At 44.0% G+C, this 22218-nt stretch overlaps 1 protein-coding gene across 7 annotated transcripts in view; it reads left to right on the top strand.

Annotated features, from left to right (window-relative positions):
* The window catches only part of LOC138663015 (gastrula zinc finger protein XlCGF53.1-like), a 126133-nt gene that overhangs the window by 5344 nt on the left and 98571 nt on the right, over positions 1-22218 (top strand). For 3 of the 7 annotated variants that reach the window (XM_069749065.1, XM_069749058.1, XM_069749064.1), the window contains exons 2-8: positions 13236-13339; positions 15154-15248; positions 16027-16173; positions 16303-16482; positions 16565-16688; positions 16768-16865; positions 17064-17154. In XM_069749065.1, coding sequence (XP_069605166.1) covers positions 16096-16173; positions 16303-16482; positions 16565-16688; positions 16768-16865; positions 17064-17154 — 571 coding nt within the window. In that variant the 5' untranslated portion in view covers positions 13236-13339; positions 15154-15248; positions 16027-16095. Of the gene's footprint in view, positions 1-13235; positions 13412-15153; positions 15249-16026; positions 16174-16302; positions 16483-16564; positions 16689-16767; positions 16866-17063; positions 17155-22218 lie in introns of those variants that run through there. The other 4 variants (XM_069749063.1, XM_069749060.1, XM_069749059.1 and 1 more) reach the window with 2 other exon arrangements.

Below are 22218 nucleotides of genomic sequence, written 5' to 3'. Positions count from 1 at the left end.
TCATGCGACCAATCACAAGCCGCGACGTCATCAAAGGCCCTTCAGGCGCTCATTCTTAGGAAGGAAGGCTGCCGGTGAGAACCAGGGCACGTCCGAGGGTGAGTATATCAATATTTTTTTATTTTTATTCTTTATTTTACATTTAAATATGAATTCTGATACCGATTCCCGATATCTTAAACATATCGGAACTCGGTATCAGAATTCCGATTCCAGATCAGAAGATCGGCGACCTCATGGCCGACCTCACATAGGGGTCGGGTCGGGTTTCATGAAACCCGACTTTGCCAAAAGTCGGCGACTTCTGAATCTGGCCGACCCGTTTCACTCAACCCTAGTCACCACTAGTCACTGACGCTGTGTTCCCAGCAGCTCATTCAGCAGTGGTTCTCAGCCTGGAGGGCCACATCTTGGCACCGTCCAGGTTGAAAACGATTTCTCCCCAGACATGGATTACGGCGTGGGACAGAACCACAGACAGGTATGGTATGTTGTTGTTTTTTTTTATTTTAGTTTTAGTACAGGAGATCGAGGGCTTTGGTGGAATTAGGCAAGGTCATAAGTATGGTTTAATTGAGATTAAAGGAGTCTGTGTCATTTTTTTCAATTCACTTTATTCTTGCTGTGTCTTTATTTACCATATAACTATAGGATTAGTAATGGATCGGTGTCTTACTGTCTATTACTAAGCCGTGGGCTTGATGTTACCTGACAATACAAAGGTGACATCAACCCCCCAACTATTACTCCACTTGCCACTGCTAAAGGGCAAGTGAGAAGAGAGAGGCTAAGTGCCAGAATTGGTACATCTTAGAGATGTGCCTTTTCTGAGGTGGCTGAGAGCTAATGTTTTTAGCCTGAGGGGGGCAGTATCCATGGCCCCTTCTTAGGCTATTAATATCAACCGGCAGCTGTCTGCATAGCCTTTGCTGGTTATTAAATATAGGGGAACCCTACGTCACTTTTTTGGGGGGTCCCCCATTTTAATAGCCACTAAATGCTAAGTATACAGTTGTGAGCTGATAATAATAGCCTGGGATGCTCCATGGGTATTACCCCCTTCCTAATCTATAAACAAACTACTGTGTGTGAATCAGACCTGAGATCTAACATGATAGAAGATTACAGGAAGACGGGAAACCTTCATATAGACGGCCGTTGGTGATGGAGTCAGTGACCAACTCTGTCCAAATATGTTTCTAGAGCCGTAGTTGAAGATGGAGATGTCATCTGTTATGATGAGGTAATTCAGTACCACAATGGACATAGAAGTCAGAGCACATACAGTGATCTGACAATAACCCAAAAACATAGAACGAGCTCTGAGACGTGTGAACTCTGCTGACCGCAATCCGTAATCCTCTCCAACCACACTAGAGGCAGCCGTGGATTGCCCCTAATGCTCCCTATGCAACTCGGCACAGCCTGAGAAACTAGCTAGCCTGAAGATAGAAAATAAGCCTACCTTGCCTCAGAGAAATACCCCAAAGGAAAAGGCAGCCCCCACATGTAATGACTGTGAGTTAAGATGAAAAGACAAACGTAGAGATGAAATAGATTTAGCAAAGTGAGGCCCGACTTTCTGAACAGAGCGAGGATAGGAAAGGTAACTTTGCGGTCAACACAAAACCCTACAAAAACCACGCAAAGGGGCAAAAAGACCCTCCGTACCGAACTAACGGCACGGAGGTACACCCTCTGCGTCCCAGAGCTTCCAGCAAGCAGAAAAAAACAAATAGACAAGCTGGACAGAAAAAAACAGCAAACAAAATAGCAAAGCGGAACTTAGCTATGCAGAGCAGCAGGCCACAGGAACGATCCAGGAGGAAACAGGTCCAATACTAGAACATTGACTGGAGGCCAGGATCAAGGCACTAGGTGGAGTTAAATAGAGCAGCACCTAACGACTTCACCACATCACCTGAGGAAGGAAACTCAGAAGCCGCAGTACCACTTTCCTCCACCAACGGAAGCTCACAGAGAGAATCAGCCGAAGTACCACTTGTGACCACAGGAGGGAGCTCTGCCACAGAATTCACAACAGTACCCCCCCCTTAAGGAGGGGTCACCGAACCTTCACCAGAGCCCCCAGGACGACCAGGATGAGCCACATGAAAGGCACGAACAAGATCAGGGGCATGGACATCAGAGGCAAAAATCCAGGAATTATCTTCCTGAGCATAACCCTTCCACTTAACCAGATACTGGAGTTTCCGTCTTGAAACACGAGAATCCAAAATCTTCTCCACAATATACTCCAACTCCCCCTCCACCAAAACCGGGGCAGGAGGATCAACAGATGGAACCATAGGTGCCACGTATCTCCGCAACAATGACCTATGGAATACGTTATGTATGGAAAAAGAATCTGGAAGGGTCAGACGAAAAGACACAGGATTAAGAACCTCAGAAATCCTATACGGACCAATGAAACGAGGTTTAAACTTAGGAGAGGAAACCTTCATAGGAATATGACGAGAAGATAACCAAACCAAATCCCCAACACGAAGTCGGGGACCCACACAGCGTCTGCGATTAGCGAAATGTTGAGCCTTCTCCTGGGACAAGGTCAAATTGTCCACTACATGAGTCCGAATCTGCTGCAACCTGTCCACCACAGTATCCACACCAGGACAGTCCGAAGACTCAACCTGCCCTGAAGAGAAACGAGGATGGAACCCAGAGTTGCAGAAAAACGGCGAAACCAAGGTAGCCGAGCTGGCCCGATTATTAAGGGCGAACTCAGCCAAAGGCAAAAAGGACACCCAGTCACTTTTAATAAATATTGAGTAAAAATACCCATACAAGCGGGTCGGGAGACAGTAACACCTTACTCTATCTTAACACAAATAATAAAAGGATAGAGACTAAACGGTGGGGGGGGCGTGATCTTTCCCTCACTCGCCCTTCCTCACAGCGGAGGTTGGCACCCTAAAGTCGATGTGGCGCCCCCACTCGTCGACGGCTCTCCCTAGTGACCCTACAGGATCTTAACAAAATGAAACTACCACCACACCATAACTAAACATAAAGTGCAAAAAAATACTTATAAGGTGCAAAGAAAGATCTAATGTGGAAAAATTTCCACAAGAAGGGGTCATATAACCAGTTACCCTTCTGATCAGAGAGGTGCACAAAGTGTCTAATTAAGAGACAAGATAAGTAATTGCGATATACAGCAATAATAAACCTGTTTTTTGCATAATATAAGACACTTATAGTATACCCTTATTAGTTAATACAGTGTAATAGCTCAAAAAGCCAGGGTATACACCTATGCAAACAACATATTATATTTAAACAAAATCACATGTCAATATGTCATACAGTTGCACCTCTCAAATAATAAATATGAAAAAGATGGTCAAAAAAAAGGATGTACTCATCCTAATACTGCTGCCCATCCCGACGCGTTTCCCCCTAGGATAATGCACCAGGGTTCATCAGGGGAAGGAGTGGGGCTTCTAATGGACCGAGGAAGCTATAATAAGCTTCATCTCAAGGTAACCATTCAGCAAATCCGAGGAAGCTGTAATGCGCTGCGTCCCGGAGTGACCGCTCTCAGTGAAGGGCTGCACGTGTCTTGCCGATTTGTGATATTTATTCACCTCCACGCCGGAGCGCCCAACAAACCGGAAATGTCGCTCAGAAAATGACGTTAGAGCATTTCCGGTAAGTGGAACTCACAGCGCTCCACGCTGGGAAACCAAACAGATAGGAAGCGGTACCTAGCGTCACACTAACCTGCTAGAATAGTGATCATGTGATGACGCTTATCTGTATAATCCACACAGGGAAACCAAACAGATAAGAGGCGGTACCTAGCGTCACACTAGCCAGCCAGAATAGTGATCATATGATGACGCTTATCTGTATAATCCGTACCACAATGAATACCAATATCATAAAAGAGTAACAATCCCCTAAAAAAAGGGGGGGAGGTTTTTATCTTTGAAAAAAAAAAAAAAAAAAAAAATGAACGTGCAGCCTAAATACATCAGAGAGAGTGTCCAAAAAAGACCATCACACAGGGTAAGTTAGATTCCATTAAGTAAAACCCATTAGTAATGTCCACACCCTTAGGTAATGAACAAATTGGTGGTCATCAAAAAGACCTATACCCAATAACAGTTTTTATCCTATAAACCAATGTGAACACTATTTAAATGAAACTAGTAAAGCTAAGTTGCTCATTCAGTCCCAGAGGGGACATGGATTCTAGGAGGTAGATCCACCTTGTCTCTCGCTGCAAAATCTTGCGATCCCAATCACCCAGCCTGACAGATTGGGGGACGGTCTCTATAACTTGAAAAGAAAAGGATGCAAGGTCACAGTTGTGATTCTCTACCATGTGACGTGCCAGCGGGGTATCCCTCTTATGTTTAATGTCCCCTATGTGTTCACTTATCCTTATTTTCAGCTGCCTCTTTGTCTTTCCCACATAGTTTAACGGACAGCTGCATGTACACAGGTAGACTACCCCTGCCGTTACACAACTAGCAAAATCCCTATTTCTGAAAACTCGTCCAGTTGTCACACTAGTAAAGGTATTTGACTGATTAACAAATTGACACACTTTACAACCTCTACATTTAAAAGTACCTATACCCCTCTTGTCTAGCCATGTGCCACCTACTTTTTGGGGTTGGAGATGGCTATGAACGACACGGTCCCGTATCGACTTGCCTCTCCTATAAGTAACCGAAGGGGTACTGGGGATATGATCTACTATATCTGGGTCTGCCCTTAAAACATTCCAATATTTTTTAAGTATACCCATCATTTTAAAATTCTGATCATCATAGGTTGCAATCAAACGAGTAACATTATCCCCTTCTTTCTTCAATCTAGGTGTAAGTAATTGCAAGCGATTAGAATTCCTAGCAATCTCGTACCCTTTATCTATAACATGCTCAGGGTACCCCCTGTCCCTAAATCTCCTCTTAAGAATCTCAGCCTGATAATCAAAGTCCTGTAGTGAGGAGCAGTTACGACGAAGTCTGAAAAACTGCCCCTTTGGGATCCCTTTCTTTAAACTAGTGGGATGGTAGCTCTCCCAACGGAGGAGACTATTTGTAGCCGTTTGTTTACGAAAAATGGTACTATTGATGGTACCCAAGTCACCTTTCCACAGCCTTACATCCAAAAAGGAGATACAATCACCCCCTATTTCATGAGTGAACCTGAGGCCCACATCATTGACATTCAAATGTGCCACAAATTCCTTAAAGGATCCACCATCACCAGACCAGATAACCAAAATATCATCGATAAAGCGTCCCCAAAAAATAATGCGGGGACACCACTTATCATCATCCTCCCTGAATACCATCGTCTCCTCCCACCAGCCCAGGAGCAAATTAGCGTAAGTTGGGGCACATGGACTCCCCATCGCTGTGCCCCTGAGCTGGTGGATGACCCTCCCATCAAAAAGAAAAAAGTTATGCGTCAATACATATTTAAGCAGTCTCAGCAGGAAGTCATTATGCCGGAGGCAATGATTACCCCTCGCTCTAAGATAATATTCAACAGCTTCCAAGCCTTTATTATGTGGTATGCTGCTATATAAGTTTTCGACGTCAATAGATGCCATAATAGTGTTAGGGTCAAGATTAATACCATCCAACTTAGTAAGCAAGTCAGAGGTATCTCTAATGAACGATGGTAGAGAATACACAAAGGGACGTAAGATCTGGTCGAGATACACACTTGAATTTTGACACAATGCATCAATGCCTGCGACAATTGGACGCCCCTTCAATGGGTCCAGACCCTTATGGGTCTTGGGCAGGGAATAAAAAGTTGCCAATGTGGGACATTTTGGGTACATATAATCAAACTCACTCCTAGATAAGAGACCGTCTCCCAATGCTCCTGTCAGCAACGTTTTTAATTCTGCTTGGTAGGGCAATGTGGGGTCCTTCTTTAATGCCTCATAAGTTGTCAAATCTGATAGGATATTATTACACATAGTTAGATACTGTGACCTATCAAGGACCACCACATTGCCCCCCTTGTCAGACGGCTTAACCACAATGTTATTAGCCTTTTCCAAGGTAGCAAGTGCCTCCCATTCGTGTACCTCCAAATTGGGTTCTGGCGTACCAAACCTTGGTTTAATTTTCTTAATTTCATCAGTGACCAAAGTCAAAAATATATCCATATTGCCATAATTACCAATAGGAGGTGCTTTTTTACTCTTAGGTTTGAGCTCAGAGTATGGACCCTCTCCACTCCGCCGTCCACCTTCATCTGCCAATCCTGCCAACAATCTAACATCCTCTAATGAGTCCGCTGATATACCTAGTTGTTGGCACTGTAATCTGTCCTTTTGGGAAAAGAATTTTTTCCACTTCAACTTTCTTATAAACAGATTAAGATCTTTTATCCATATAAACGGATCAAATTTAGTGGTAGGAACAAATGATAGACCATGGCTCAATACCATTTTTTCTGAGGAAGACAGGGAATAGGAAGAAAGGTTAATAATACGTTCAGCTCCTCCACCCTCAGGATTTATATTTATCTTCTCTGGTTTTGAGAAAACCGTGTGCGTAAGTCGTATGGGGGCATTTCTCTCCGCTCTAAAAAAGAGGAAGACGTAGAGGAAGAGGAAGCTGAGCTGTTTGATGGACCAGCTCCCGGGGCCATCTGTTGGTACTGCCCTGGTCTCCCCTTCTGACCCCCTCTTGACCATTTTCTATACGCTCCTTTCCTGTTAGACTGCCCCCTACCACAACTACTACCTTGATGGTATTGTTGTCTTGTCTCAGTATCTGATAAGTCAATATCTGAAGATGAAATATCTTCAATGGGGGCAGTATTACCCTCTAAAAATGCATAGGCCTGCTTTTCTTTAAAGTCTGTAAGATCTCTTATAAACCGTTTATGTTTCCTCTCTTTGAGAGTATTTTGATACCTTTCCACTGTTGTTTTTAAAGTGGATTCTTTATTAGCAAAGTCAGGCTCTGATTTAAATTTGAGGGCTTCCCCTATCAATTCCTCGAGCCTCCTGGTCGTGTGTACCAATGTGAGTTTTTCCTCCTCTAGCAACAAATTCATAAATCGTATTGAGGAGGCTATAGACTCTTTTTCCCACTTTGTTAACAATGTGGGTGTTTGGCATCTAATTGCAGGGACTAGTGAGATCCTAAGACCCCTTGGTACAATATTCTGTTTAATGTAATGCTCTATTGACTGCACCTCCCACCAGGATTTAATGTTATTTTTATAGGCTAGCGAAAGATCAGAAAAGACAGATTTGATAGTCGGTTTATCCGTAATCAAATTGGCTGAAGGGACTTCAGAAAAAACCTCCTGTGCATCACTTAGCCATTGTGTAGTGTTCACTGGTCCGGACAAAAAACTGGCCATATCAATTCAAAAAATAACCAAAAAATATTATATACAGGGTATAAATAATGTATATGACCTTAAGACTGAAAAAACCCTTATACAGATAAGCGTCATCATATGATCACTATTCTGGCTGGCTAGTGTGACGCTAGGTACCGCCTCCTATCTGTTTGGTTTCCCTGTGTGGATTATACAGATAAGCGTCATCACATGATCACTATTCTAGCAGGTTAGTGTGACGCTAGGTACCGCTTCCTATCTGTTTGGTTTCCCAGCGTGGAGCGCTGTGAGTTCCACTTACCGGAAATGCTCTAACGTCATTTTCTGAGCGACATTTCCGGTTTGTTGGGCGCTCCGGCGTGGAGGTGAATAAATATCACAAATCGGCAAGACACGTGCAGCCCTTCACTGAGAGCGGTCACTCCGGGACGCAGCGCATTACAGCTTCCTCGGATTTGCTGAATGGTTACCTTGAGATGAAGCTTATTATAGCTTCCTCGGTCCATTAGAAGCCCCACTCCTTCCCCTGATGAACCCTGGTGCATTATCCTAGGGGGAAACGCGTCGGGATGGGCAGCAGTATTAGGATGAGTACATCCTTTTTTTTGACCATCTTTTTCATATTTATTATTTGAGAGGTGCAACTGTATGACATATTGACATGTGATTTTGTTTAAATATAATATGTTGTTTGCATAGGTGTATACCCTGGCTTTTTGAGCTATTACACTGTATTAACTAATAAGGGTATACTATAAGTGTCTTATATTATGCAAAAAACAGGTTTATTATTGCTGTATATCGCAATTACTTATCTTGTCTCTTAATTAGACACTTTGTGCACCTCTCTGATCAGAAGGGTAACTGGTTATATGACCCCTTCTTGTGGAAATTTTTCCACATTAGATCTTTCTTTGCACCTTATAAGTATTTTTTTGCACTTTATGTTTAGTTATGGTGTGGTGGTAGTTTCATTTTGTTAAGATCCTGTAGGGTCACTAGGGAGAGCCGTCGACGAGTGGGGGCGCCACATCGACTTTAGGGTGCCAACCTCCGCTGTGAGGAAGGGCGAGTGAGGGAAAGATCACGCCCCCCCCCACCGTTTAGTCTCTATCCTTTTATTATTTGTGTTAAGATAGAGTAAGGTGTTACTGTCTCCCGACCCGCTTGTATGGGTATTTTTACTCAATATTTATTAAAAGTTACATTTTAAAAGGGTTTTTTCAGTCTTAAGGTCATATACATTATTTATACCCTGTATATAATATTTTTTGGTTATTTTAAGGACACCCAGTCATCCTGATCAGCAGAAACAAAGCATCTCAGATATGTTTCCAAGGTCTGATTGGTTCGTTCGGTCTGGCCATTAGTCTGAGGATGGAAAGCCGAGGAAAAAGACAAGTCAATGCCCATCCTACCACAAAAGGCTCGCCAAAACCTCGAACCAAACTGGGAACCTCTGTCAGAAACGATATTCTCTGGAATGCCATGTAAACGAACCACATGCTGGAAGAACAATGGCACCAAATCAGAGGAGGAAGGCAATTTAGACAAGGGTACCAAATGGACCATCTTAGAGAAGCGATCACAGACCACCCAAATGACTGACATCTTTTGAGAGACGGGAAGATCTGAAATAAAATCCATAGAGATATGTGTCCAAGGCCTCTTCGGGACCGGCAAGGGCAAAAGCAACCCACTAGCACGAGAACAGCAAGGCTTAGCCCGAGCACAAATCCCACAGGACTGCACAAAAGAACGCACATCCCGCGACAGAGATGGCCACCAAAAGGATCTAGCCACCAACTCTCTGGACCAAAGATTCCAGGATGACCAGCCAACACCGAACAATGAACCTCAGAGATAACTTTATTCGTCCACCTATCAGGGACAAACAGTTTCTCCGCTGGGCAACGATCAGGTTTATTAGCCTGAAATTTTTGCAGTACCCGCCGCAAATCAGGGGAGATGGCAGACACAATTACTCCCTCTTTGAGGATACCCGCCGGCTCAGATAAACCCGGAGAGTCGGGCACAAAACTCCTAGACAGAGCATCCGCCTTCACATTTTTAGAGCCCGGAAGGTACGAAATCACAAAGTCAAAACGGGCAAAAAACAGCGACCAACGAGCCTGTCTAGGATTCAACCGCTTGGCAGTCTCGAGATAAGTCAAGTTCTTATGATCAGTCAAGACCACCACGCGATGCTTAGCTCCTTCAAGCCAATGACGCCACTCCTCGAATGCCCACTTCATGGCCAGCAACTCTCGATTGCCCACATCATAATTTCGCTCAGCAGGCGAAAACTTCCTGGAAAAGAAGGCGCATGGTTTCATCACCGAGCAATCAGAACTTCTCTGCGACAAAACAGCCCCTGCTCCAATCTCAGAAGCATCAATCTCGACCTGGAATGGAAGCGAAACATCTGGTTGACACAACACAGGGGCAGAAGAAAAACGACGCTTCAACTCTTGAAAAGCTTCCACAGCAGCAGAAGACCAATTGACCACATCAGCACCCTTCTTGGTCAAATCGGTCAATGGTTTAGCAATACTAGAAAAATTGCAGATGAAGCGACGATAAAAATTAGCAAAGCCCAGGAACTTTTGCAGACTTTTCAGAGATGTCGGCTGAGTCCAATCATGGATGGCTTGGACCTTAACAGGGTCCATCTCGATAGTAGAAGGGGAAAAGATGAACCCCAAAAATGAAACCTTCTGAACACCAAAGAGACACTTTGATCCCTTCACAAACAAATAATTAGCACGCAGGACCTGAAACACCGTTCTGACCTGCTTCACATGAGACTCCCAATCATCCGAGAAGATCAAAATGTCATCCAAGTACACAATCAGGAATTTATCCAGGTACTCTCGGAAGATGTCATGCATAAAGGACTGAAACACTGATGGAGCATTGGCAAGTCCGAATGGCATTACTAGATACTCAAAATGGCCCTCGGGCGTATTAAATGCAGTTTTCCATTCATCGCCTCGCTTAATACGCACAAGATTATACGCACCACGAAGATCTATCTTGGTGAACCAACTGGCCCCCTTAATCCGAGCAAACAAATCAGATAACAACGGCAAGGGGTACTGAAATTTAACCGTGATCTTATTTAGAAGGCGGTAATCTATACAAGGTCTCAGCGAACCATCCTTCTTGGCTACGAAAAAGAACCCTGCTCCTAATGGCGACGATGATGGGCGAATATGCCCCTTCTCCAAGGACTCCTTCACATAACTCCGCATAGCGGCGTGCTCAGGCACAGACAAATTAAACAGTCGACCTTTTGGGAATTTACTACCAGGAATCAAATCGATAGCACAATCACAATCCCTATGCGGAGTTAGGGTATCGGACTTGGGCTCATCAAATACATCCCGGTAATCAGACAAGAACTCTGGAACCTCAGAAGGGGTGGATGATGAAATAGTCAGAAATGGGACATCACCATGTACCCCCTTACAACCCCAGCTGGACACAGACATGGATTTCCAATCTAATACTGGATTATGGACTTGTAGCCATGGCAACCCCAACACGACCACATCATGCAGATTATGCAGATTATGCAACACCAGAAAGCGAATAACCTCCTGATGTGCAGGAGCCATGCACATGGTCAGCTGGGTCCAGTACTGAGGCTTATTCTTGGCCAAAGGCGTAGCATCAATTCCTCTCAATGGAATAGGACACTGCAAGGGCTCCAAGAAAAACCCACAACGCCTAGCATACTCCAAGTCCATCAAATTCAGGGCAGCGCCTGAATCCACAAATGCCATGACAGAATACGATGACAAAGAGCAGATCAAGGTAACGGACAAAAGAAATTTTGACTGTACCGTACCAATGGTGGCAGACCTAGCGAACCGCTTAGTGCGCTTAGGACAATCAGAGATAGCAAGAGTGGAATCACCACAGTAGAAACACAGCCCATTCAGACGTCTGTGTTCTTGCCGTTCAACTCTGGTCAAAGTCCTATCGCACAAATGGTGCACAGATGTACGCTCACGCAAGCGTCGACTGATCTGAATGGCCAAAGACATAGACTCATTCAGACCAGCAGGCATAGGAAATCCCACCATGACATCTTTAAGGGCTTCAGAGACCCTTTCTGAAAATAGCTGCGAGCGCACCTTCATTCCATTGAGTGAGTACGGACCACTTTCTAAATTTCTGACAATATACCTCTATCTCATCCTGACCCTGACACAGAGCCAGCAAATTTTTCTCTGCCTGATCCACTGAATTAGGCTCATCGTACAGCAATCCGAGTGCCAGGAAAAATGCATCGATATTACTTAATGCAGGATCTCCTGGCGCAAGAGAAAATGCCCAGTCCTGAGGGTCACCACGCAAAAAAGAAATAATAATTCTCACTTGTTGAACTGGGTCACCAGAGGAGCGAGGTTTCAAGGCCAGAAACAGTTTGCAATTATTTTTGAAATTCACAAACTTGGCTCTATCACCATAAAACAAATCAGGAATAGGAATTCTTGGCTCTAACATAGGCTTCTGAACCACCAAATCTTGAAACTTGTGTACATTTATAACAAGATTATCCATTGAAGAGCACAGACCCTGAATGTCCATGTCCACACCTGTGTCCTGAACCACCCAAATTTCTAGGGGAAAAAAAAGGCAAAACACAGTGCAAAGAAAAAAAAATGGTCTCAGATCTTCTTTTTTCCCTCTATTGGGAATCATTAGTACTTTGGGCCTCCAGTACTGTTATGATGAGGTAATTCAGTACCACAATGGACATAGAAGTCAGAGCACATACAGTGATCTGACAATAACCCAAAAACATAGAACGAGCTCTGAGACGTGGGAACTCTGCTGACCGCAATCCCTAATCCTCTCCAACCACACTAGAGGCAGCCGTGGATTGCGCCTAACGCTTCCTATGCAACTCGGCACAGCCTGAGAAACTAGCTAGCCTGAAGATAGAAAATAAGCCTACCTTGCCTCAGAGAAATACCCCAAAGGAAAAGGCAGCCCCCACATGTAATGACTGTGAGTTAAGATGAAAAGACAAACGTAGAGATGAAATAGATTTAGCAAAGTGAGGCCCGACTTTCTGAACAGAGCGAGGATAGGAAAGGTAACTTTGCGGTCAACACAAAACCCTACAAAAACCACGCAAAGGGGGCAAAAAGACCCTCCGTACCGAACTAACGGCACGGAGGTACACCCTCTGCGTCCCAGAGCTTCCAGCAAGCAGAAAAAAACAAATAGACAAGCTGGACAGAAAAAAACAGCAAACAAAATAGCAAAGCGGAACTTAGCTATGCAGAGCAGCAGGCCACAGGAACGATCCAGGAGGAAACAGGTCCAATACTAGAACATTGACTGGAGGCCAGGATCAAGGCACTAGGTGGAGTTAAATAGAGCAGCACCTAACGACTTCACCACATCACCTGAGGAAGGAAACTCAGAAGCCGCAGTACCACTTTCCTCCACCAACGGAAGCTCACAGAGAGAATCAGCCGAAGTACCACTTGTGACCACAGGAGGGAGCTCTGCCACAGAATTCACAACAGTCGTCCTCATCATGAAGTAGTTATTTCTCATGTCACGTGTAATGAATATCTCCTGCAGTATTGCTAATGCCGATTCCAGGGTCGGTAAATGAGACGAGAATTAGCGTTATGGAAGATGACTCTATGAGAAACGTATTCAGCTGCCGACTCCGAGGAAGAAACTGCTTGTTGTCTGTGGCCTAAATATATAGGTTTTATTAGTAGATGTAAAGAAGGAAACTAAATACTGTAAAATAATAAATCTCCTCATATGTTTCCCTTATTATCTCCAGTAATTGTATTTCTACACAGGATTCTTATGATGTTACATCGGCTCATCTTCTCATTCAGGTCTCTACAATATCGGATTCACCCAGTGAAGATCTTCTACAAAAGAAAATTTTCCTGACTTACCCATCACAGATGGATATGGACAGAGACAAGATGGCGGAGAGGTGAGAGATTCTGATGACGTCACATTACATCATTCTTATCTATGGGAATAACAGATGGACAGAACTGGATAGGTGAGGACTCTGGAAATGTCTGTAGTAGGTGGTAACTTATACTGACCGCAAACCCTGATCCTATCACCACAACTAGAAGTAGCCGTGGGGTGTACCTAACAAAACCTAGACACCTCGACACAGCCTGAGGACTAAATACCCCTAAAGATGAAATAGGAAAACTGTCTTGCCTCATAGTAGACCCCCAAAGGATAGGCAGCCCCCCACAAATATTGACTGTGAGTTGGAGAGGAAAAGACACACGCAGGCAGAAAACAGGCTTAGCAAAGGAGGCCACTTCTAACTAAATAGAAAAGGACAGGACAGAGTTCTGTGCGGTCAGTAACAAAACTCTTCCAAAATATCCACAGCAGAAAATACAAAAACTCCACCATCTAACTAAAGATGTGGAGAGTATAGCTGCAACTCCAGAGAATCCAACCAGACTGAGAAAAACCGCTGACACAGTCTAAGCTGGACAAATAGAAACAAAAGATCAGCACTGAAAATAAGCACACAGCAAGTGTGCTTCAGAAAAAGAAACAGGGACTTATCTTTGCTGAACTGGCAGCTAAGCAGGTGGGGCCAGGCAGAGATCCAATACTTCCAAAGAAACATTGACAACTGGCAAGGGCTAATGAATCCTGCACACTTAAATATCCAAGTCAGAACAGCAATTAGCTGATACGCCTGGCCAGTGCTGTGACTCAGAGACAACTGCATTCCCACCTACAACCACTGGAGGGAACCCAAGAGCAGAATTCACAACAGGTCTCTGTGCCCGACGTCCACAGATGGAGGTTGTGCTCACAGCCCAACACCGTGCTTGGAATTTGCCACAGAACACCAGGATTGGCAAATTCGCCACTGGTGCCCTGTGCTCTTCACAGATGAAAGCAGGTTCACACTGAGCACATGTGACAGAGTCTGGAAGTGCCATTGAGAGTGCTCTGCTACCTGCAACATCCTTCAGCATGACCGGTTTGGCAGTGGGTCAGTAATGGTGTGGGGTGGCATTTCTTTGGAGGGCCACACAGCCCTCCATATTCTCGCCAGAGGTAGCCTGTTTGCCATTAGGTACCAAGATGAGATCCTCAGACCCCTTGTGAGACCATATGCTGGTGCGGTTGGCCCTGGGTTCATCCTAATACAGGGCAATGCCAAACCTCATGTGGCTGGAGTGTGTCAGCAGTTCCTGCAAGATGAAGGTATTGAAGCTATGGACTGGCCCGCCGGTTCCTTAGACCTGAATCTGATTGAACACATCTGGGACATCATGTCTCGCACCAATGTCACGTTGCACCACAGACTGTCCAGGAGTTGGCAGATGCTATAGTCCAGGTCTGGGAGGAGATACCTCAGGAGACCATCCGCCGCCTCATTAGGAGCATGCCCAGGCATTGTAGGGAGGTCATACAGGTACGTGGAGGCCACACACACTACTGAGCATCATTTCCTTGTTTTGAGGCATTTCCACTTAAGTTGGATCAGCCTGTAATTTGATTTTCCACTTTGATTTTGAGAATCATTCCAAATCCAGGCCTCCATTGGTTTATAAATTGAATTCCATTCGTGATTTTTGTGTGATTTTGTTGTCATCACATTCAACTTTGTACAAAACAAAGTATTTAATGATAATATATAATTCATTCAGATCTAGGATGTGTTATTTGAGTGTTCCCTTTTTTTTGAGCAGTGTACATACAGCCTATAACTATCTGTATGTAAAGAATGAATTCACTCCCTGTATGTGTTTCCTCCAGATCTATCTAGTAAGACAACACCTGAGAGATGTCCCCATCCTCTTCTTCCACAAGACTGCAAGCAAGAAGATCCCAATGCTCCTCAAGATAATCAGGTAGATGGAGAGAAGGTGTCAGGAGCTGTCCCCTGTGTGCCCCATATATTAATAATGTCCCCTGTGTGCCCCATATATTACTACTGGCCCCTATGTGCCACCATATATTAGTACTGGCCCCTGTGTGCCGCCATATATTCCTAATTTCCCCTATGTGCCCACATAAATTTGAATATTAGTAATGTCCCCTGTGTGCCCCAATATGTTAGTAATGTCCCCTGTGTGTCCCAATATATTAGTAATGTCACCTCTGTGCCCCCATATATTAGTAATGTCTAATGATGAGCAAGTATACTCGTTGCTCGGGTTTTCCCAAGCAGGCTCGGGTGGTCTCCGAGTATTTATGACTGCTCAGAGATTTAGTTTTCCTTGCCGCAGATGGATGATTTACGGCTACTAGCCAGCCTGAGTAAATGTGGGAGTTGCATGGTTGCTACGGAATCCCCACATGTAATCAAGCTGTCTAGTAGCCGCAAATCATCCAGCTGCGGCTAGGAAAACAAAATCTCTGAGCAGTCATAAATACTCGGAGACCAACCGAGCGTGCTCGGGAAAACCCGAGCAACGTGTATACTCGCTCATCACTGGTAATGTCCCCTATGTGCCCCCGTATATCAGTACTCTCCCCTATGTGTCCCTATATATTAGTAAACTCCCCTATGTGCCCCAAATATTGGTAATGTCCACAATGTGCCCCATATATTAGTAATGTCACCTGTGTGCCACATATATCACACATGATATTTATGATGTTACATTGGCTCATCTTCTCATTCAGGTCTCTACAATATCGGTTCCTCTCAGTGAAGATCTACAAAAGAACATTTTCCTGATTTACCCATCAAAGATGGATATGGACAGAGACAAGATGGCGGAGAGGATATTACACCTCACCCTAGAGATTCTCTTCCGGTTTACTGGAGAGGTGAGAGATTCTGATGACGTCACATTACATCATTCTTATCTATGGGAATAACAGATGGACAGAACTGGAGAGGTGAGGACTCTGGAAATGTCTGTAGTGAGATTTATTAATGTGTCTCTCCATTACCAGGATTACACAGTGGTGAAGAAGACCTCTAGTGATCGCTGTCATGACCCTGTGTCTGAGGGATGGGGAAGACCCCTGAGCCCAATCACGGGGCCTCCATCTCACCCCCTGATCCATGAGGACATCAATGACCAGAAGATCCTAGAACTCATCTACAAGATGATTGAGCTGTTGACTGGAGAGGTGACACTGCTGGGAATGCTGGGACATTATACAGTAACACTATGAAGGGATCAGGGGATGACGGTATCATTGTATGTGTCAGGTTCCTATAAGGTGTCAGGATGTCGCTGTCTATTTCTCCATGGAGGAGTGGGAGTATTTAGAAGGACACAGAGATCTGTACAAGAACGTCATAATGGAGGTTCCCCAGCCCCTCACATCTCCAGGTAATAGGACTAAATACACACGGCCTATAATTATCTGTATGTAAAGAATGAATTCAGTCCCTGTATGTGTTTCCTCCAGATCTATCCAGTAAGAGGACAACACCAGAGAGATGTCCCCGTCCTCTTCTTCCACAGGACTGTAACCAAGAAGATCCCAATGCTCCTCAGGATCATCAGGTAGATGAAGAGAAGGTGTCAGGAGATCTCCCCTATGATGTGTAGACACCGGTGAAGGTCTTGTGCTCACTCTTGTTTTATCCACCAGTATTATATGTTTTATACTTGTGTAATGAGAACGGTGGAGATGGCAGGATTAGAGCTGATCATAGATGTGACTTCTCCATCTGTCGGTGACTTTTGCAATATTTGTTTCAGGGTGAAGATCTGACCCATATTAATACTACAGAGACATATGTCAGGGGGGATGAGTGGTGTAAAGAGGAGATTCCTACATATGACTACCCAGGTGAGTAGTAACCACTAAATGCAGAGAAGTCACAGATTCTTCTCATCACCAGCTGTGGCTGCTTTATCGGTGGTGTAGTCCGGCCGTATTACCATGATCACCATTTTGCCTCTAGACCACAACATTCTCCTCCACCCAAAACTGTTCTAATGACTTTGGTCATTGAAAGCCCTTTTCTATAGAACTTACAACCTGGTAGATCCACCTACCTCATGGGTTTAGGAGACGCTGTTACCTGCCCAGATCTGTAAACTACAAAGCCAAATGACAGCGTACGTAGAATGTGCTGACAAGATAGAAAATCACTTGGAGAAAAATATGATGATGGGCCTGTAAGAGAAAGCGGAGGGTAATGATGCTGTTGGCTTCCTAGATCCCTGAGATCTTATCGGATGAATCTCCCTTCTCTCCCTTTTGTGCTGCTGAATGTGATCATATGGTCCCTACAAGACCAGGTCCCGTCTTTCTGGCCAAACTTCACTTTTATGATCGGCAACATTAAATGTGCAGTGAGGCCAAGTGTGAATTTCTGGACAATAACAGAGTTTCCCTTTATCCTGACTTTTCAATTTGTATTAAAACCGACTAACTTCCAGGAGGATTGTGATAATCTACATAAACCCATCACACCGGTGCCATGATATATCTCTGAGCTGTGCGTGGCTGATAGCTGGAATGTACATTTATTCCCGCCTGCAGGAGATGTGTTGGCTCCAGCCCTGGTTTCATGGATTCACTCCACGTCATAAATTACATTGTTTCTGATCCTAAGAAATTCAGATTACTGCACAATCTCTCCTGAAATGGGGAGCAATATTATTTCCTCTAATCTTCTGGTCAGGATTCATAGTAGCTCCAATGGTCCACCATAAATGAGTACAACTCTGGTTTACTGTTGTGTAATCTGTATTTGTAGTTTTCAGTTAATGAGATTCTCGTCCTCTAGGGTGTGTCTGCAGGGGGGCTTTATGTGGTGCTCTGGGGCAGGGCTGTGGGTGGTGCTCTGGGGTGGAGCTGTGGGCGGGGCTTTATGTGATGCTCTGATTACATATTCATCTGTATTGGCTTATGACAGGTCGCTGATCCCTCACTGACCTGCCCCCATTTTTACATAATGCATTTAATAGTGTTGATATTATTTTTGATAATGCCTATAATATTGTGGCTATTGTGAGGCTTAGAAAAAAAAGTTACATCCAGCAAAATGACACCAGCAGCGCCTGTCCAGTAGCATCTATCACTTACTTATAGTTACTACTGCGCAGGCGTCGCCATCACCTGTAACATTTTGCTGGATGTAATTTTTTTTCTAAGCCTCACAATAGTCACAATATTAGTCACTGCAGCCAGTTTTGTGTTTCTAATCAGGCCCCATTTTTACAATCTGACATGTGTCACTTTATGTGGTGATAACTTTGGAGTTTTTCACAAAGGATAATAGAAAACAAATGGATCTTTCAAATTATTTTCCAGCTTCTCACAATACCCTACATACGATTGTACACTACTCTCTGGGCACATGGCCGTGTTCAGAAGGGAAGGAGCGCCATTTAGCTGTTTGACTGCAGATCTAGCTGGAATAGTTTGCAGACACAATGTATTGGGAGCAATGTTCGTGGTCAACTGGCAGCTCAAAAGATCTCCACCATGAACATGCTTGGCACTATCTTCTCTGCTTTCCATATACCAAGGATTGCCTTGCTCATCGCCCTTTAGCACCATTACATGGATCTGGACTTACACTGGGACCCCTAGGCTTGGACCATGGTGTTACCTGCTATTCTGTGGTATTAGATGGCTAGAAGAATAGTCAAGTAGCTGGGTCAGAACCGGAAGGACAGAATACAGAATCAGAAGACACAAGAGTAGTCAGTAAACGGGCCACGGTCACAACATGAAACAAATACACAAGCTGCAAGCTGAGCACAGAGGACTGAACCAGAGGAGGACAACGCTGTTTCTGGCAGATTCCGGCCATGTGCTTTGAGCTTTAGTAGGGTGTGGTACTTCCAAATTGGATGAAGTAAGGAGCAGATTACTCCAGCTGGACAGCAGGAACAGATCCCAGATGAGATTGGATGAACCATATGAAGAAGCCCTAATATGACTAAATGACAGAAAACCAGATTAGTCAAAATCCCGATAAAGTGATAAATTAATTCACTGAGGGTTATAATCTCTAAATATGTGGTCAAAATTGTTGGTACCCCTCATTTAATGACAGAAAAACCCACAATTGTGACAGAAATAACTTGAATCTGACAAAAGTAATAAGAAATAAATAAAAAAATCTATGAAAATGAACAAATGAAAGTCAGACATTGCTTTTCAACCATGCTTCCACAGAATTTCAAAAAAACTAATACTCATGAAATAGCCCTGGACTGAAATGATGGTACCACTGAAAATGTGACAAAAGGGACATGTTAAATCTCGGTGTGTCCACTAACTAGCATCACAGGTGTCTACAATCTTGGAATCAGTGAGTGGCCTGTATATAGGGCTACAGATACTCACTGTGCTGTTTGGAGACATGGTGTGTATCACACTCAACATGGACCAGAGGAAGCAAAGGAAAGAGTTGTCTCAGGAGATTAGAAAGAAAATTATAGACAAACATGTTAAAGGAATTGCTTTGTGCAGGCATGTACTATGGAGGACAGAGAATGAATTTCAATCCAATATTGCAGCCAGCATGCAGCCAGCGGGTAAGGAAAGGGTGAATCAAACACCCAAAAACTCCGCCCATATGACCCAAAACCAGTCCCGCCAAATTCAGGTGACAGATTCCCTTTAAGGTAGTTGAACATTTTTGACAGATGACTTTGCGCTGATCAATTGGATGTTGTTTAAAAAAATGCCAGACTGCACTCTTTCTAGCATCGGATACCTTTTCAGGCATTGCAGACTGAGCTGTAACCGGATGGCCACGCTGTCCTCCAACAGGTTTTGACTTTGCCACGCGTTTTGGGCAAGATACGGGCCCGGCAGATGGAACCTGTTGCGATGTTGATGCCTGCTGCGGCCCCTCCTCCTCCGCTTCAGAACTGCTGCCGCCTGCACCCTGTTCCCCCAATGGCTGCCAATCGGGGTCAAGAACTGGGTCATCTATTACCTCTTCTTGTAGCTCGTGTGCAACTTCGTCTGTGTCACCGTGTCGGTCGGTGGTATAGCGTTCGTGATGGGGCAACATAGTCTCATCAGGGTCTGATTCTTGATCAGCACCCTGCGAGGGCAATGTTGTGGTCTGAGTCAAAGGACCAGCATAGTAGTCTGGCTGTGGCTGTGCATCAGTGCACTCCATGTCAGATTCAACTTGTAATGGGCATGGACTGTTAACTGCTTCACTTTCTAAGCCAGGGACGGTATGTGTAAAGAGCTCCATGGAGTAACCCGTTGTGTCGCCTGCTGCATTCTTCTCTGTTGTTGTTTTTGCTGAAGAGGACAAGGAAGCGACTTGTCCCTGACCGTGAACATCCACTAACGACGCGCTGCTTTTACTTTTACCAGTTTCACGAGAGGAGGCAAAAGAGCTAGAGGCTGAGTCAGCAAGATAAGCCAAAACTTGCTCTTGCTGCTCCGGCTTTAAAAGCGGTTTTCCTACTCCCAGAAAAGGGAGCGTTCGAGGCCTTGTGTAGCCAGACGACGAACCTGGCTCCACAGCTCCAGACTTAGGTGCAATATTTTTTTTCCCACGACCACCTGATGCTCCACCACTACCACTACCCTCATTACCAGCTGACAATGAACGCCCCCGGCCACGACCTCTTCCACCAGACTTCCTTATTGTTTTAAAAACGTTACCAAACTAACGGTATTTGTTGCTGTCACACAACTTACACGGTGAGCTATAACTTCAGTATGATTTAGCTACCCCTTTACAGGTGGGTGAGACCACAACGAAAATCAGGCACAATGTTACACACTCTGTTGTTGGTGGCAACAAATGAGAGAGATGCCACACACGCAGGACTGTCACTGAAGCGCAAATGTAAATATTAATCTCCCACTGATTTGTTTTTGTTTTTTTCAAAAGGGAGACTTTAGAAAAAAAAAATAATAAAAAAAAATGATTTTTTAAGGAAGAATTTATAAACCAAATAAAATGAAATGATTGTTTCAGGGAGAATTTAGAAAACAAATAAAAAAAAAATAGGCTTTCTATGGCCCACTGAGTGAGAGAGGACGCACACAGGAGTCAGGAGTGGCACACAAGCCCAGAGGCCAATATTTATCTCCCACTGATTGATTTAGTGATTTTTTCAGGTAGATTTTGGAACCCAAATCAAGCAAAAAAATTAATAGGCTTTCTATGGCCCACAATTGGAGAGAGAGAGAGATGGCACACCCAGGAGTCAAGACTGGCACACAAGCAGAAAGGGCAATATTAATCTCCCACTGATTTGATTTTTTTTTTTTTTTTCAGGGAGACTTTAGAAAAAAAAAATACAAAAAAATGAATTTTTCAGGAAGAATTTAGAAACAAAATAAAATAAAATGATTGTTTCAGGGAGAATTTAGAAAACAAATAAAAAAAAAATAGGCTTTGTAGGGCCCACTGAGTGATAGAGGACGCACACAGGAGTCAGGAGTGGCACACAAGCCCAGAGGCCAATATTTATCTCCCACTGATTGATTTAGTGATTTTTTTCAGGTAGATTTTGGAACCCAAATCAAGCAAAAAAATTAATAGGCTTTCTATGGCCCACAATTGGAGAGAGAGAGAGAGATGGCACACCCAGGAGTCAAGACTGGCACACAAGCAGAAAGGGCAATATTAATCTCCCACTGATTTTTTTTTTTTTTTTTTTTTCAGGGAGACTTTAGAAAAAAAAAATACAAAAAAATGAATTTTTCAGGAAGAATTTAGAAACAAAATAAAATAAAATGATTGTTTCAGGGAGAATTTAGAAAACAAATAAAACAAAAATAGGCTTTGTAGGGCCCACTGAGTGAGAGAGGACGCACACAGGAGTCAGGAGTGGCACACAAGCCCAGAGGCCAATATTTATCTCCCACTGATTGATTTAGTGATTTTTTCAGGTAGATTTTGGAACCCAAATC

Source organism: Ranitomeya imitator, chromosome 2 (genome assembly GCF_032444005.1).
Source record: "Ranitomeya imitator isolate aRanImi1 chromosome 2, aRanImi1.pri, whole genome shotgun sequence".
NCBI classification, from domain to species: Eukaryota; Metazoa; Chordata; class Amphibia; order Anura; family Dendrobatidae; genus Ranitomeya; species Ranitomeya imitator.
Note: the sequence above shows the minus strand (reverse complement) of the source record. Positions and strands in the feature narration are given on the sequence as shown.